The 16,203-nt window shown below is 36.4% G+C and overlaps 1 protein-coding gene across 2 annotated transcripts in view; it reads left to right on the plus strand.

The window, feature by feature from the left end:
* Positions 1–16,203, plus strand: part of LOC128983126 (5'-3' exoribonuclease 2 homolog) — a 237,619-nt gene that overhangs the window by 119,968 nt on the left and 101,448 nt on the right. The window contains exons 10-11 of one of the 2 annotated variants that reach the window (XM_054402296.1): positions 6,788–6,997; positions 12,321–12,428. In XM_054402296.1, the coding sequence (XP_054258271.1) occupies positions 6,788–6,997; positions 12,321–12,428 (318 nt within the window). The remainder of the gene's footprint in view (positions 1–6,787; positions 6,998–12,320; positions 12,429–16,203) is intronic. The other variant, XM_054402297.1, reaches the window with a different exon arrangement.

Consider the following 16,203-nt stretch of genomic DNA (forward strand, 5'->3'; position numbering starts at 1 on the left):
TTGAAGCTAAGCAAGGAGGGTTAACTGACCATACCTGGCAAACCTGCAAGCTTAGTACAGACACAAATACTAGAATACAATAAACTGCATCCAAATGGAACTTTAAAAACCACAACCTTAATGTCCTAAGAGAACAACTATCCATGGAGTGCTGGGAAGTTGTCAAAAATGCTCCAATGTTGAAAAAGCATACCAATATTTCAGCTCAATCATAAAACATATCCTGGACTATGCCTGCCCACTAATAAAAACTAATGCAAATAAAAAACGTAAATTGAAATTTGAATATGACACGGAAGTTAAGATATTAAAGGAAGAATTCCTCTGGTCCTTTCAAAGGTATGAAGCACCAGGAAACGAAGATGGCAGAGAAAAAATGGCAGCAAAAAAGAGAGATTATGATCTAAAACTAAGGAACTTAAGACAAGGTGCTGCTGTGGTGTCACACTTGCTTAAAGTGTGCCAACAAATCAAAGGCCCTGTGGGACATCATAAATAAAAAAATAAAAAAACAATGGTAAAATATCCTTATACCAACTGGAAGTACAAGGAAAAATTGGAGATGACCCATCAAAAATCGCTTCTCTCTTCAACAACTACTTCTCTGAGATATCAGACAAAACTCTAAAAGGAAAACCAAACAAATTTCCCAAACAGAATACCACTCTCTACACCTCAAAACCATGCTAACAAACACATTCAGCCATTAATCGTAGCCCCTACCACACATAAAGAGGTAATGGACACAATTAACTCTCTAAAACCAAAACAATCCTGTGGAGTTGATGAAATCCCAGCTAAAGCAGTAAAATACTGTGCTAAACAGCTGGTACACCCCCTTGTGATAATCTTACTAATATTATAAATCTGAAAGTTTGTGAGTTTGTGTGTATGTTTGTGTGTTGCTCAATCACGCATAAACTACTGGACGGATTGGGCTGAAATTTGGCATGATGTTAGCTAACATTCCCTATTAACATTTAGGCATATTCTTAATTCAAAAATCCTTTCGGGCTCCGCCCCAGTGGGTCTGTAGTTCCCCATGTTAACCTTATGAGTATTCATATTTAAAGGGAATTAAAGAATTTAGTCAGCTGTTTCAACTTTACAAGTTGGTTCTATAATATGCAATAGCATTAAAAAGTTATAAGGTTTCCCAACAGGGTGCAGCACTATTATTATTTTGTCTGTGCATATATGACAACAGCTAATTTGAACTAAGCAGCAACAAAAAGCTGTGATACACAATGAGAACTGTCAAAGTAGGATTGTTTACAGTTAGGTTTGAGTTTTTAATTTAATGAATAATTTGTGATATTGTGCGAATGTTTGATAATTTATTTTTTCTGTTGTTTAGGTGCAATGGTAGAACATTATGGCAATGGTAGAACATTATGGCAATGGTAGATGTGTTATACTATATCATACCGTAAATTTATGAACCAAATTTTATCAAACTGTTTCCTCCCCCCATTACAAACGCAAAGCTTGAGTATAACTGCAATAAGCATTTTATAATTATATGCCAACCCCATACGAAAGACGGGTGCTCTGCTAGTAATTAATAAATCCTTCAGCTCCAGTCAATTCCCACCACAGTTAAAACTTGGTGTATATCCTAGGCACAAGAAGGGTTTATCACAAAAATTAGAAAACTATCGTCCTATTTTACTCCTGTCCACTTTCTCAAAGATAATAGAAAAATTGCACTCAAAAGGATGTCACAACACTTAGAGAATCAAAAACTACTAACAAAAAATCAACATGGCTTCTTGAAAGGAAGGTCAACCATCACTGCCATTGCAAGCTTTGCAGCCTTGCACATTGCAGATCAACTTGAAGATAACAAACATGTCTCAGCCATTCTGCTTGATTACTGTAAGGCATTTGACTGCTTAGGTCACAAGCTTCTACTTAACAAACTATCCCTGCTAGGGATTAAAGGCAAGCCTTTGACTGGATAGCAAGCTATCTAGAAGACCGTGTACAGATAGTTGAAATACAAAAAACATTAAATGGAAACACACTTTCAGATCTAGCACAAAAACAACTACCAGGGGAGTTCCTCAGGGTTCGGTTCTGAGTCCTTTTCTATTTATACTTTTCACTAATGCCTTCACAGACTTTATTGATAATGAGAATGCCAAACCGATCATGTATGCTGATGATTTAACTTTGATTATTAAGAATGATATAACTCATGTACTGTACTCAGAGATCACTGAACTAACCAATAAAGCAACAACGTACTGTCTTCAAAATGACTTGGCAATAAATCCAACAAAAACTACGCAAATAAATTTCAGCAGAAGACAGCTACAGTTAACTGGAGCTACAAATATCACTATCAATGAACAGTCCAAACTACTAGGCATGACCATCGATGCTAAACTCTCATCGACAGAACATGTGAATAGCCTGTACAAAAAAATAGGATCAGGAATTTATGTAATGCGTAGAATTAAATGGATAGGTGGATAGGAAGCAACTAAGACTGCATACAATGCCTTAGTAGAGTCCCACATAAGATATGGGTTAATGGTCAGGGTCGGAACCACAGAGCAGAACCTTACAAGGATACTGCGACTCCAGAAAAAAGCTATAAGGACGCTAGCTGACCTCAGCCCTACAGAAAGCTGCAGGGAAGGTTATAAATCACTAAAAATCATGACTGTGATATCACTATACATCCTTGCAGTGATTGAACTATACTGAACAGAGTGAACTTACAAGAGGAACAGATTCTCACTCTCACAACACTCGAAGAGCTACAGACTACCTTCTCCCAGCTCACCATACAACTCAATACAGCAGGAAGCCTACCTACATGGGACGAAAGGTCTTCAATAGCCTGCCCAACCACTTGAAGATCTTAAGAAATCAAGACCTGAAGAGGAAACTCAAAGACTGGCTAATGGATCAACTATTATACTCAATAAAGGAATTCTTTGATCAAATAAGCAAGATGAAAATTCAAATTACAATCTATGTATATGACACTATTCTATTTATTAAAGAAATCTCAATAAATCAAATTGATTGATTGATTAAAGATCGATAGCTTCAAGGTCAAGCTATCCGCTTGCACTGACAATCGTCTGCTCTGCTCCTTGCACATCTCTCTGCTGTGCGCTTGCTATGTCACAACAGTTTGTGATTGGGCAATTAGTAACCATGACAAATTTAATAGCGTTTGGTTGGGTGATTAGTAACCATGACAACTTGTTGAAAGTGTGTATGAAGAGAAATCCAAGAAAGAATAGAAAAAAAAGAAAATGAATAAGCGATGTTTTTATGTCATTGTTATCTTTATCTTATTTTACTACTGTTATTATTAGCGTTAAGTACTATGATTTTATACTTGTTTATGAGATATCTAAAATATATGTATTTTTTATCGACATTTTTCTGTCCTGAAACAGCATTTAGCAGTAGCCTATGACCAGCAGTTGCAGCAGTAGGTACTAGAATTTCTATTAATCTGTTCTTTACGTGATTTATTGCTGTACAGTGTTTAGAATTTTTTTTTTGTAAAAGTTTGAGTAGGCTGTGTTTTTTAAATTTACAGTTTTGATTACTAATGAACCAAGGTTAATGACTTAACATATCGTGACTGCGCAATGGCATACTAATTGTACAGGGTGTTTTTAAAAGAATGCCGGGATTTTATACGGTAATTGCTTGGATACTATTCAAGGTAACTAAACGTTTTATACGTCAAATTGAAGCTAAAATAATAAGTTTTGTAACCCGTGTTGCAAGGGAGAAAACTTTGACTTTGGCATGCTCAAAACAGGTGCGGGGTGATAGGCCGCTATTGTGACTCATACTCCTGACGCCAGTCGCCAGTACGACGTTTACAGAACAGAATGCACATAACAACAGAAGGCACAGAATGTAATCTGTAGTTCGCATAGTTCGTATCTAGTGCTAAATTAAACTAAATTTAAATCTACTTGATAAAGAAACTTGAAGCTGGTTCAATAAGTTGCATGGCACCAAAGTGTTTTGATAGCACATTCACCTGGCCGGCTAAAAACTTGCGATGAAAGAACATAGTCAACATAGTTACATAGTCAAAGAAATCCGACGATTCTGCATCAGAAGCCCGAAGAAATCTATTGCCCAACGAAGTCTTCAGTTAAACAAACCTAAATTGGTCACTTTATGATGTTATCTATAAAAGATAGAGTCTTTGTGCCGAAAAAGATTCAGTTAAGACATCAGACAAACCTGCCAATCGCCCTAACCGTACAGACTTAGCCAGTTTTACGCTCATATAGATTGATGAAAATCTGACAGAATTGTATGAAGCAATGAGAAAAAAACTTTATTCTTTTCTCTTCAATTTCTTTTTTTTTATCGTTTAATTATCTTGAATAGTCCCCGAGCAACGACCGTTTGAAATCCCGGCATTCTTTTAAAAACACCCTGTATTTTGATGATGTAATATTAAATTATCACAATAATGTCCATTTATACAGTTTTAGGCTTTTTTATGGGGGTTTTATATCATGTAGGATTAACCGTGTTTTCAATTATCCGTGGTCTCCCTCCCCCCATTACCCCAGATAATTGAGACTCTTACAATACTGTAGATTTGATTTTTTCCTTTTTATATTTCAAAAATGTTAGGTTGTTTTGATGTAAAAACAAATTTATGTTTTTTAATTATAAGTCTTAGATTTAACCGTTGACAATATGTCCTGTCATTATATAATTTGACACCTAAATAAAAAATAAATATACTGGATATTCATAACATAGTCTACTCTTAGGGCCGGTTTCGGAGCTCGGGACTAACGCTATTCCTGGACTAAAATCCAGTTCAAACCAGTTTTTATTCTAGGACTAAAAAATCGGGTTTCGGAGCTCCAGGATTACGCTAGTCAACGACTAAGTCTATTCCGAGAGTTACATAGTCCCTGAATTACTCTCATGGGTTTCGGAGTCACGGGCTACTTAATCCTCGAATTAAATGTTATTCGATCGGGTTTCGGAGCCAAATATATAATCCACAACTGGGCAACAAAGACTAACTCGAGGAATAAATATGAGCAATTTTTAGTCCAGGTGGAGGGCAGGATTAAGGGGCGGACTAACTTAACTTTTGGCGTAAGTACTCAATTTGTGAAGTTGTATCTATATATATGTCAAATTCTTAATCGGCATAAAATTTACTGGCAATTTCATTCCTCTTGATATTTTTCCTTAAAATTTTATTTTTCTCTTAAGTATGTATGCAAAATCATCTTTGAATGAAACCCGTTTATCTACAATTTATGCTCAAGACTATAATAGGCCAAACGGTCCCTAAAATTAATATTATAAGGTACTAAACGTAGATTTTAAAATAATAATATATGAAGACAGAAAGAAAAACTTAACTGTATGAAAAAAATAATATAGGGCCTATCAAATCTAAATACGTATTTAATACGCGGTACATAATGTTACATAGGGTTACATGCATTTAAATGGTCCATTTTAACGAGTTTTGGGGGACGTTGGTTTAACCGGAAACCCCGTTATTCGGACTGGCCTCGGCACTGAGGAGTCCGGATAGTCTACTGTAATGCAGTATTTTACTATGGAATACTTTTAACCAAAATTAACAGTATGCCTAAACGCCTAACGAAAAAAGACTTCTGTATTAGTATTATTTTCAATTGAAACTCATATCTAGTTTAATAATTTGGAATTTGGTTAAATAACAAATATTTCAGCCGTGAGCTAACTCGGATAACCTGGAGTCTCAGATAACCGGAGCTCAGATGATTGGAAGTTAACTGAAGTTTCTTGGACACCTACTTAATCTCTACTACATATTGTACTTCCAGATGAATTGTTAAAATACAAAACAATCAGAGAACACAAATACATTCTAAGCAGATAAATTATAACTATGCCTACTCTTAGAGCGTTAAACCAACAAATTGTTGTAATAATGATAATTTTTTACGGTTGATTTGCATTCAAAGAATAATAAAATATTTCCCTTTATTTTTTTATCATCATACAGTATTCATTTCAAAATAATTGTAAGACCTTAAATAGACAATTATTGGGGTTTGCATTAGGATTACAAAAGTCGCAACCAATCTCTAATATCTCAAATGCCTACAGTTTTTAGATTCTCATAAAAAAATAGCTTGGACAAAGTAAAGGCATAGGCTAACACATTTGACACCTTATTCTTCAATCGGGAAGTTTTTTTTTATAAAACTTAACAGCAATAAATAAACCTTCAGGTTTTTTTTTTTTTTGTAAATGATGCTTCACATAACTGGGTTTTTTATTTCGGCATACGTTTTTGAACACGATATCTTCTTTTAGTTACCATCTTCAGTGAAACTCAAGGAATCATTATCCCAACTGATAAGTGATTAGAACCAGACTAGAGAGTAGACACTAATGTAGCTATGAGCGCTGACCGTGAACAACTTTGGCAGGTATCGTCTTAAATTCGTCTGTCCGCTGCCCCTACCACCACTCAAAAACTAAAATTCCCCGTGATTCCTACCTTAGTCCTAGAATAAGTAGTCCAGAAGTTGGCGAATAAAGTTAGTCGTCGAATAGACTAGTCTGCGGACTAGGGAGTTAGTTCGCGAGCTCTGAAACCCGATTTTTTATTCGATGACTAACTTTATTCACTGATTAAGTAACTCCAGGATTACGTATTCCCGAGCTCGGAAACCCGCCCTTAGAGGTTTAACTTATTCTGTCTATTGAACAACAGCAGCTTCTTGTAAATTGGTTTCTGTGCTGAATATGTATATTATTATAGAACAATCACGGACAGAAGCGTCCTCATGAAGAGGTGGATGAAGAGGAGGAAGAGGTATCACATGATGAAGTTCGGCTGTGGGAGGATGGCTTCAAGGATCGCTACTATGAGTCCAAGTTTGATGTGGCTAAACACAATGTTACATTTAGGTACAAAGTGGCTTCTGAGTATGTGCGAGGCTTGTGTTGGGTCCTCAAATATTATTATCAGGTAAAAATTTTTGTTCTTTCCTAAAAATAGAGTAAGTTCATATATAAAATAATATATACGTTACATACCTCTGCCCGTCTTCAGTCTTAAAAATAGTCGGGGGATGACTAGTTTTGGGTCAAAGACCATTATCAAATCCACATCAAATTGAATTAGTCTATAAATCCGACAGATGTTTTCATCTAAACCAAAACACAGGTCAACACACACACACACACACACACAGGGTGTATACCGACTGGGAGAACCGGGGAAAAGCCAGGATTTTTTTTAGTGATTCCGGGATTTTTATTTTAGCCCCGGTAGAAGATTGCAATCGTAAAACCCGTCTCCGAAGCTCGTGCAATAGAAAAATTCATGTACTGCCCCGATTGTGGAAGACTGTGATGACGTGTCGGTGACCGCGAGAGATGACAATAGGGTTTGCAAACTACGGGTGCCATCCAGGATCATGATGTAGCCGCGGGAACCAATGGTGATGTTTACACGTTCATGGGAAATGATCATAATTTTGCCGCGATCATGGACGACGACGATGACGTTTCAGTGACCAATGGTCACCAATGGTGATGTCTACACGTTCATGGGAAATGATCACAATTTTTCCGCATCATAATTTTATCCGCGGAAGCCAATGGTGATGTCTACACGGTTGCGGGAAATGATCATAATTTTGGTATCGGTATCAAGAAACGAGAATTGATACATTTTGGTATCGACACTCACTATTTTTTTTTTTTTTTACGAGTCTTGAAAAATCTGGAATTAGTCTTAAAATGTCTGGAATTAGTCTTAAATTTAAAAATGGAAATAAACTAGACACCCTGCATCCAGGATTTTTGCGATCCCCGAAAACTGTGATAACGTTTCCGTGACCACGGGAGATGATAATTTTGCTGCTATTGAGAGAGACAAGGTTTTCATGACCTTAAGTGATGATAAATAAAATGCCTATTTTAATAAGGATTATTATTTTTTCAACACTTGCTCACTGAACTTTGAAATTTAAATAAATAATTGTGATATATATTGATATAGGCTACCTATACTTAACACGTTCGGTGTTAGGGACGGGAATTCACGCCCCGCTGTACCAGCACCACTGGCGCGGGGCGGGAAATGTAGTCCTTCTCCAATAACATCAACCTTGCTTCAATGTGAGCTCAGCCATTGCCGTGGAACGTTATAATCGTTGCCAGCCTGTGGCTTAGAATATAAGCTTTACTCTGGTGTAGGTTGGTAATAAAATTTCCCGTAAAATCCCGTCTGGCAATACTTTTGTCCCGGTTCTGGCAATTTTCTCTTTTCGAGCCACTTTACAAAGACACTGGCTACAGATCCAGGCAGTGCTGCTACCTTTGGGTGTTTCAGTGAACTACGTCCACTCTCGGGCTAACGCAGCGCAATCACCACTGCTCTATTTTTATTCGTCAGACTAAAATATTTGAATGCCAATTGAGTTCACCAATTCAGTTGAGCGGCAGGCGATTGGCGAGCGCCTGTTTGAAGGTATGCCGCACTGAACATGTTAAGCTCTAAGTCTTAAATGGGGGGGAACATGGAAATGGGAAACATTCAGACAGGAACCTGGAAAACAAGGATTAGGAAAAACCAGGAAAAACTCTGGAATTTTACTAAAAAAAAATAGTATACACCCTGACAAAGATACAAAACCCGTTAGGCCAGTCACATTTATTCACAGAACAAACTGACACAGGTTGTATGGCAGACACAATGGAACTATCTCGATAGAATTTTGTAATTCTACTGGGAATTTTTTGGGGGAATAGTATATCCGATTCTCAGGACAGGATTCAATCTGATCGTCGGCAGTTTCGCCGTGTCGTGAGTGGCGATGATGCCATTTCCAAAATGGTGAGAGAATTCCCCGGTATCGCAGGTGACAATGATTAAGTCTCCGCTGTTGTGACAGATGTTCACGATGGTTCCACGAACCTAGGAAGCAATGACAATGTGTACGTAGTCTGTGATCGCTGTAGATGTTAAGGATGGCGCTGCAAACATGGGACATGAAGAAATATGGTTGTCACCAATCATACTGGTGTGATATAAGGACTTAAGGTTACATGATACTAATGTAAAAGTGCCATTTCAAAACTACTTTTAATTTTGATTGTTTTATAACAATAGTTTTTTTTTCAATGACTAGTTGTAAGAAACATTCTGTACAAGTAGCACTCTAAGAAAGGTAGTGATGGGTCGGTTGCTGATTTTATCGGTTCTTAGTTGTCGGATTTCGGTTTTTCGGTTTTCCCCCTTAAATACAATTTTCTCTCTACTCATTCAAAGGTAGTACAAATGTTTAAAAATCAAAACTGTTTCAACTTACTTCATGTGAGGGCTATTATATTTTGAAGCAAGATTAGACTAGACAACATACCCTAACTTCAATACATTATGGTATCTATAGGTACAATTCACAATTGTCTTATTTTAAAATTTAAGATACTACCCACAAAATACACAAAAGTACACAAAATGTTAGCCTATACTCACAAAATATTAGGTTATAATTTTGTTGAAAACTGTAATATGATAGGTATTGGAAACATCAGCATTATCAACAAATCCATATTCAAGAATACCGAAATCTTACATCATTAAGATGTTAATATAAGTTTATAAATTTTTCTTTATTTTATAGGTTTTCTAACTATTGTTCAGTAATTATACTTGTTGATTCAAACAGTTTACTATACTAATAAATTATTTATGTCTTTGAAAATCAGGCAATATTAAATTTTCTTAGTATATTTTACAGCTCTTCCAAAGAATAAAAAAACCCTATCTTAGGCCTGGCTGGACCTAATTATGTATTGAGGAGGGCCTATATAAATTGTTTGAGTAACAAAACAAACCATGAGGTTAGGTTATCAAAGTCACTATCATCATTGTGGTTCATAAGATTTATATTTCATAAGGTGTACAACACAATAAAAAAATATAAAAAACAAAAAACATATTTAAACCTAAAAATCAACATTATATGACAAAGTTGCAGAACATATAATGACAATATTTGAGACTAAGTAGGCCTGCACAACGATAAAAATATGCCAACAATGCTTGTGGTTGTGTCAATTGGAAGATAAAATACTGTAGCCATAAAAACATATTTCATGTTATAAATATAACAGTAGATTAGTTACCATTTTAATATGAAACAATAAACAATTGTATGGCGGTAGGCAATGGCCAGCAGTAAACAACGATGTAAAGAGCTACTGAATTGCGCTCTCAGTGGCTCTGCGGGTGCTGTTTTCACTCTTGCCAGCGTATCCCATACACTCACCATTACAGTGTTTGGAAGTAGCGACGCTACAGTAGCGCGCTACTTTTTTGTAGCGTTAGCTGTAGCTACGCTACTTTTAAGATTTTGTAGCTTTAGCTGTAGCTAGCTACATTTTTAAAGTAGTTGTAGTGGAATTTCAGCTACTTTTCTCGCTACATTAACATTGATCGAGATAGTGATTTTTATCACAACCTTACGTGAAACAACCTTTTTCAAACTGAGATTTTCGACAAAATTAGGCCTACTTTCTTGGCTTCATACAGCTGGTCACAGTTGTTTCATTACCTATTACAACGTTGCTTGGACATGGAGGCCATTATCTGAGTGTTATCCACATTTTTGGCTCTCATTTCTTTAATTTACTACTCTATGATTACTGTCAGATAAAATAAAATAAAATCGCTAGATGCAGACGACGTTTAAACGTTACCGGTGACAAGAGAAGCTATTGAATGCTTGCAAGTGATTGACAGGGAAATTAGTAATAAATTTAGTTTCTTCATTGTATCAATTTAGTTTAAACTTGGGTTTTAATGGAAACCAACACTAAACCTTAAAATAATGAGAAAGCTGGTCTATCAACATTTGCTTCAGCTGTTGATTATGGTTCATCATCACAAGCCCTTCCTTGGTTAGATTACAAAGATTTTTCAAAGGTTTACTAAATGAACGAAGAGGAAATTTCCTTATGAGATTTAAGATATGCCTTGAATACATAATAATTGTAACGAAAAAATCTCCATAACATGAAACTTGCATTGAAAAAGTAGCATACAGTAGTTTGCTCCTGCTAACAGCTCTTGTCAAGGACTATTCCTAGGCTATGCTATTGGATTAATACGGAGAAGGTATTAATCCTCGTCACTTCTGCATCACTGAGCAGAACTTTTGGTAATTTATGGCCTCGGCGCTCAGAGACGCCACGGGCCCAGGGCACTCAAGGTCATAGACCCTCCCCCTCCCCTCTTATACCACCCGGTTGCTCCAATTGCTGACAAAATCGTGTAACGAAACAAGGAAGTAGAGACAAAAAGGTATATTACTTTATTCAAAAACATAAAACTGTTACAGATTATTTTCAAAGCAATTAATTCGTGGTAGTTTGTGTCTTGTAAATATTTATTTGATCTTAGAAATATGTTTTTTGAAACCCCATCTGACTTAAGAAAAAAGTAATTTTACTGTAGTAAAACTTTCCTAAAATTATAAAAAATTTAGGCCTAACCTCTTTGTTGACTGATTTAATGTCATAAAGGACAATAGGAAAATAAAAGATTAAGATACAGATCTGTACACTATATCAGATATTTCTTTTCTTTATAATTAATCATGTAAAATACTCAAATATATTTTTAATTATTTATGGAATAAACAATAAATAATTAAAGTAGTACCTTTGGATAAACAGTCTTTCTTTTGACTTCGTTTTCTTTGCACTGTTGCGTCACAGCTTTTGTCAGTTGATGACTGACTCTGGCTAGTGGCGGGGCGGCAATTGCTCTGTTGTGTCTTTATTCTTAAACGTCTCGTGAGCAAACTTAATATTTAATTCTCATTTGAAAATTTTAATTTGTATGCAATAGTAGATATAATATAAGAGTGTTTCTTTGAAAATAAATTATTATTCTTTTTTGGCCCGACCTACAGACTTTTTATGTTAATTCTCGGTTTCGTTTTTTTTTTTCTCAAAACCTGTACAGCCGACCACAGACAATAGGTAGCAACCACTCATCTCTAAAGAAAAGTTGTTTTATTGCATATTGTTACACTGCAGAGTTAGTATTATTTCAGTATTTAAATATTCATAGTTTGTATTAAAAATATTTTTGCGAATTCTAATATTTGTATGTTTTTATTGTTTTAAATATTAAATTCAAACAGCCGCTACCGAGCAGGGCTCGGTACCCCATACTAACACACAAATATTATACTTATACTAGAATACAAGTGATTAAAAATACATTTGAACTATTCACTGTAGAGTATATTTATTTGTTTGGTATATTTCAGGGATGTCCCTCATGGAAGTGGTACTTCCCTTACCACTACGCACCATTTGCTTCTGACTTCATCAACATTGGTAGTCTAAGCACAGACTTTGAAAAAGGCACAATACCAGTAAGTATTCCTATAGAATGTAGAATACTAACTAACATAACAAATTATAATAAAACCTCACTAACTCGACTATTTGTGGACTCGGATGTTGCCAAGTTATCCAGAACATTGAAATTTTTAATGGGTTTTAATAAATAAATCCATAACAGACTAATTTTTACATATAAATTTGTTACTTACATCAGTATTTACTATTTTCACATATTGAGTAATCAATCTTTAAAGAAATGTTGCATTTTTTTTAAGGTAGAGGAGGGAAAATGCTTTTACACACACAGGTAGCCAGCCTGTAGTGTGAGACTCCTGAATTTATCACAGACTACTCACTAAACAAACCCCTCTACTCTTTTGGACACAGACCTGGAATTGTTTGTCACATAACTTTGTCAGGCCAATATGTGACCTAAGCCCTCAGGGCTCTCACCGTTTCTGGGATTTATATACTTAATGACCTACACCGCATCCCGGTCAAGGTTGAGCTTCTTGGCGCGGAGAATACCCTGGATGTAATGTGACACACAGGTCCAATTGTCCTCACCCTCCATCATCATCGGTATGACCGTGTCCATCAACCGGCTAAGAGAGGAAACCACCCTAGCGGCCTTGTCCGCCGTACAGAAAATCTGATCCCGCCAGCTATGCTTGCTGCCCAAACCCCAAGGTACTTGGCAGAACGAACGGTCTGGACTTCGACGGCCCCTATCTTCAATGGTGTCAATGGACGATGGTGTCAATCCGTTTTTCGTTAATATCACGATCTCAGTTTTTCTAAAAACGAGTGAAAGACTGTGGTCTGCCATCCATGCGTTTATGGTACGCATAACTCGGTTCAGCTTTAGCTCAGCCAGCTCAAAGCTACGTGCAGCTATCAAAACTGCAACGTCGTCTGCGTACCCAACCAAAACAGTTTCCTTAGGCATTTCAGACATCAGAAGACTTTCATATGCGACATTCCAGAGGTCTGGGCCGAGTACGGAACCTTGGGCAGCACCGGAAGTGACACTCATCGTCCGTGAGCCTTCTGTAGTGTCATACATGAGGAGGCAGAACCGGAGATAATCCTCTATGATACGCATGAAGTATGCCGGAACGTGGAAGGTGTTCTCCAGAGCATCCAGCATATCCCACCACCTCGCGGAATTCAGCACAACCCTACGAGAGTAGTGAAGTGGCTAAAATCCTCAGCTCTCATCACGGCTTGCTTCACCTCCTCAACAGCGTCAACCGTACGGTCTCTTGTTACATCCTGAATCCATACTGACGAGGGGACAGGTCCCCGCAGCCAAGATGTATGGAGTAAAAGAGGTGGGCCAGACAGAGTGCGCCCCTCTCCCCCCCTCGCTTATCAGGCTGAGGCAGTGACGTCACTGCAGTCCTTGAGCCGCTACTCACAGCCAGCACACAATACTCTCAGATGTTAAGTTGCGTTGTTTACGCCAGTTTGTACTATGCAATTTTTGAAATCAATTTTCCTTTGTTTTTAATAATATATTAATATGTTATTTTAATTATATTACTCCTCAAATATTAGATCAATTGTTGATTAAATTGATGTCCATTTCTGCAATTGTTGTTATATCACTAAGAATTGATCTACTCTGATCCGTTAAATAGCATCTAATTTTATGATTTATATATTTTTGGGATAGCCTACTTAACTACAGTTTATCATGAATATATTCTGTAAGTAAGTAAATTAGATACCCTTAAGATTTATAACTCTTCAAATTATTAATTAAATCAAGCAAACATTTTTCGCTATACAGATATACCAAATCAAAGTAGCTTTTGGTAATGCACAACCATCAGATTAGTGTAATTAGGAATTGAACTTTAAATTTTTATGAATGAAAAGTAAAAACCTTTTAAATAAAAAGACTTTATTTACAAAGTGTATCTCTTTCCATTGGACATGTAATCAGTTATTAATACTTTGCGGTATTAGAGTTCTTGAAATATTTTACAATTTACTACTGACGATGACGTTTCTAAGTTGATTGTTTTTTTTATTTTTCTTTGCCATTCATTTGTTTTTCCCTGTTAAAAAAAAACTTCAATCTAATTAGGCCCTACTATTCTTCTTTGAGCAAATAGCTCAAGACGGTTTAGAGGTAAACAATTACAGTAACTTTATGGCTTAATGTCTTTACTTTCTTCACAGGGTCATTTTTTCATATCAAGGCTTTTAAAATATTTAATTTTCAATTTAAAAAAATTCCTTTTCCAAAGTCTCAAGTTTAATTTAGCCTACATTACAGTGTTTTATTTTTACAACACAGCTTGGACAAATTTTTTGTTTGCCTGGTAAAGTTTTATAAATTTTTGTTTTCTAAACATTCCTCCGCATCACTGCGATAATGCTGTTTTCAGAAGACACAAGTTTGATTCAGGGCTCACGAATATTTTACCTAAATGAAATAATGATTTATTCCACCATAACTACATATGCATACAAATTAAATAAAAACTCTGAATTACGTTGCCACAGCATCCAGTTTATGTGACAACGTTATAGTTCCGTCCCCTGGAGCAGCTGATGGAGTATTTCTTGCAGCCAGCAGTGCTGCCATGTGCCTGAGGCTTGACACAACCTGATCCGGTTACTTCTAACCAATTTATCTGTGACATTGTTATAGTTCCGTCCCCTGGAGCAGCTGATGGGAGTGTTTCCTTCAGCCAGCAGTGCTCATGTGCCTGAGCCTTGGCGCTATCTCATGAGTGATCCAGTTACAGTAGACCCCCTCTTAACCGACCCTAATGGGACCGGACCTAGGTCGGATAACTTAAAAGGTCGGTTAAAACGGGCAATCCCTAAAATCATAACATAATGAAGTGCTATTCATTTGGAATAATAATCGTTATTTTGAAGTCATACTTGCATTATTTATAAAATAAACTACTCTTAACTCCTTTTCATATTGGTAGAAAAGTCACAAATAAACACAACACAAAACACGGTTAAGTCAAATAGGCCTACTTTCAGTGGAATATATTATAATACTAGGCAAGAGTCAATAAAATTCCTATTTTAATAACTTTAGTACTGTAATGGATTAATTGATGCTTTCCAAATACATCGTAATACAATACAGAACCTTTTGTCGACATTAAAGATACAAGCGACCATTTTGTTTCAAGACAGGACGTTTATTTATAGCCTCTTACTGGAGGCTCGAGGCACAAAAACTATCTTGACCTTGGAGTTGTTAACCCCCCTTCCCTGCCTTCCCTACAAGTTGCGTTGTTTGTTTACTCCGGCGATAAGATAATCAGTTTTCAAAATCGTAACGCACTTTATGATGTTAACCATTTGCCGCACAGATAACAAATCAGATCAGATGTGCTCGAACAATGATGACAAACTGACAATAGGCTATGCTATATTTTTTGTGATCAACACAAAATAACTTATTGTTAGTCATATCCTGTGGAGATAAGCGTATGGTTCAGTTCTCATCGCCCAGCGTGGGAGCGGAAATGCCGATATTCCTAGAAAGCGGCGGTTAAACCGAGCTGCTCTCAAAGCAAGGTCGGTTAAAACAAACTGTATTATTTTACGATCGAAGGCGGATAACCCGATTATCGGTTAATACGAGGTCGGTTAAGAGGGGGTCTACTGTACTTACAACACAATTTATCTGTGACATTGTTATACAGTTGAACCTCGTTTGTACGAACCTCGATAAAACGAATTCCTCGATAAGACGAATTTTTTTTAATCCCCTTGACACTTTCATATAGGTTAATGCTAAAAACACCTCTATACAACGTAGTA

Source organism: Macrosteles quadrilineatus, unplaced genomic scaffold, assembly GCF_028750875.1.
Source record: "Macrosteles quadrilineatus isolate MER2022 unplaced genomic scaffold, UCM_ALF_1.0 Scaffold_1__1_contigs__length_201487025, whole genome shotgun sequence".
Classification (NCBI taxonomy): Eukaryota; Metazoa; Arthropoda; class Insecta; order Hemiptera; family Cicadellidae; genus Macrosteles; species Macrosteles quadrilineatus.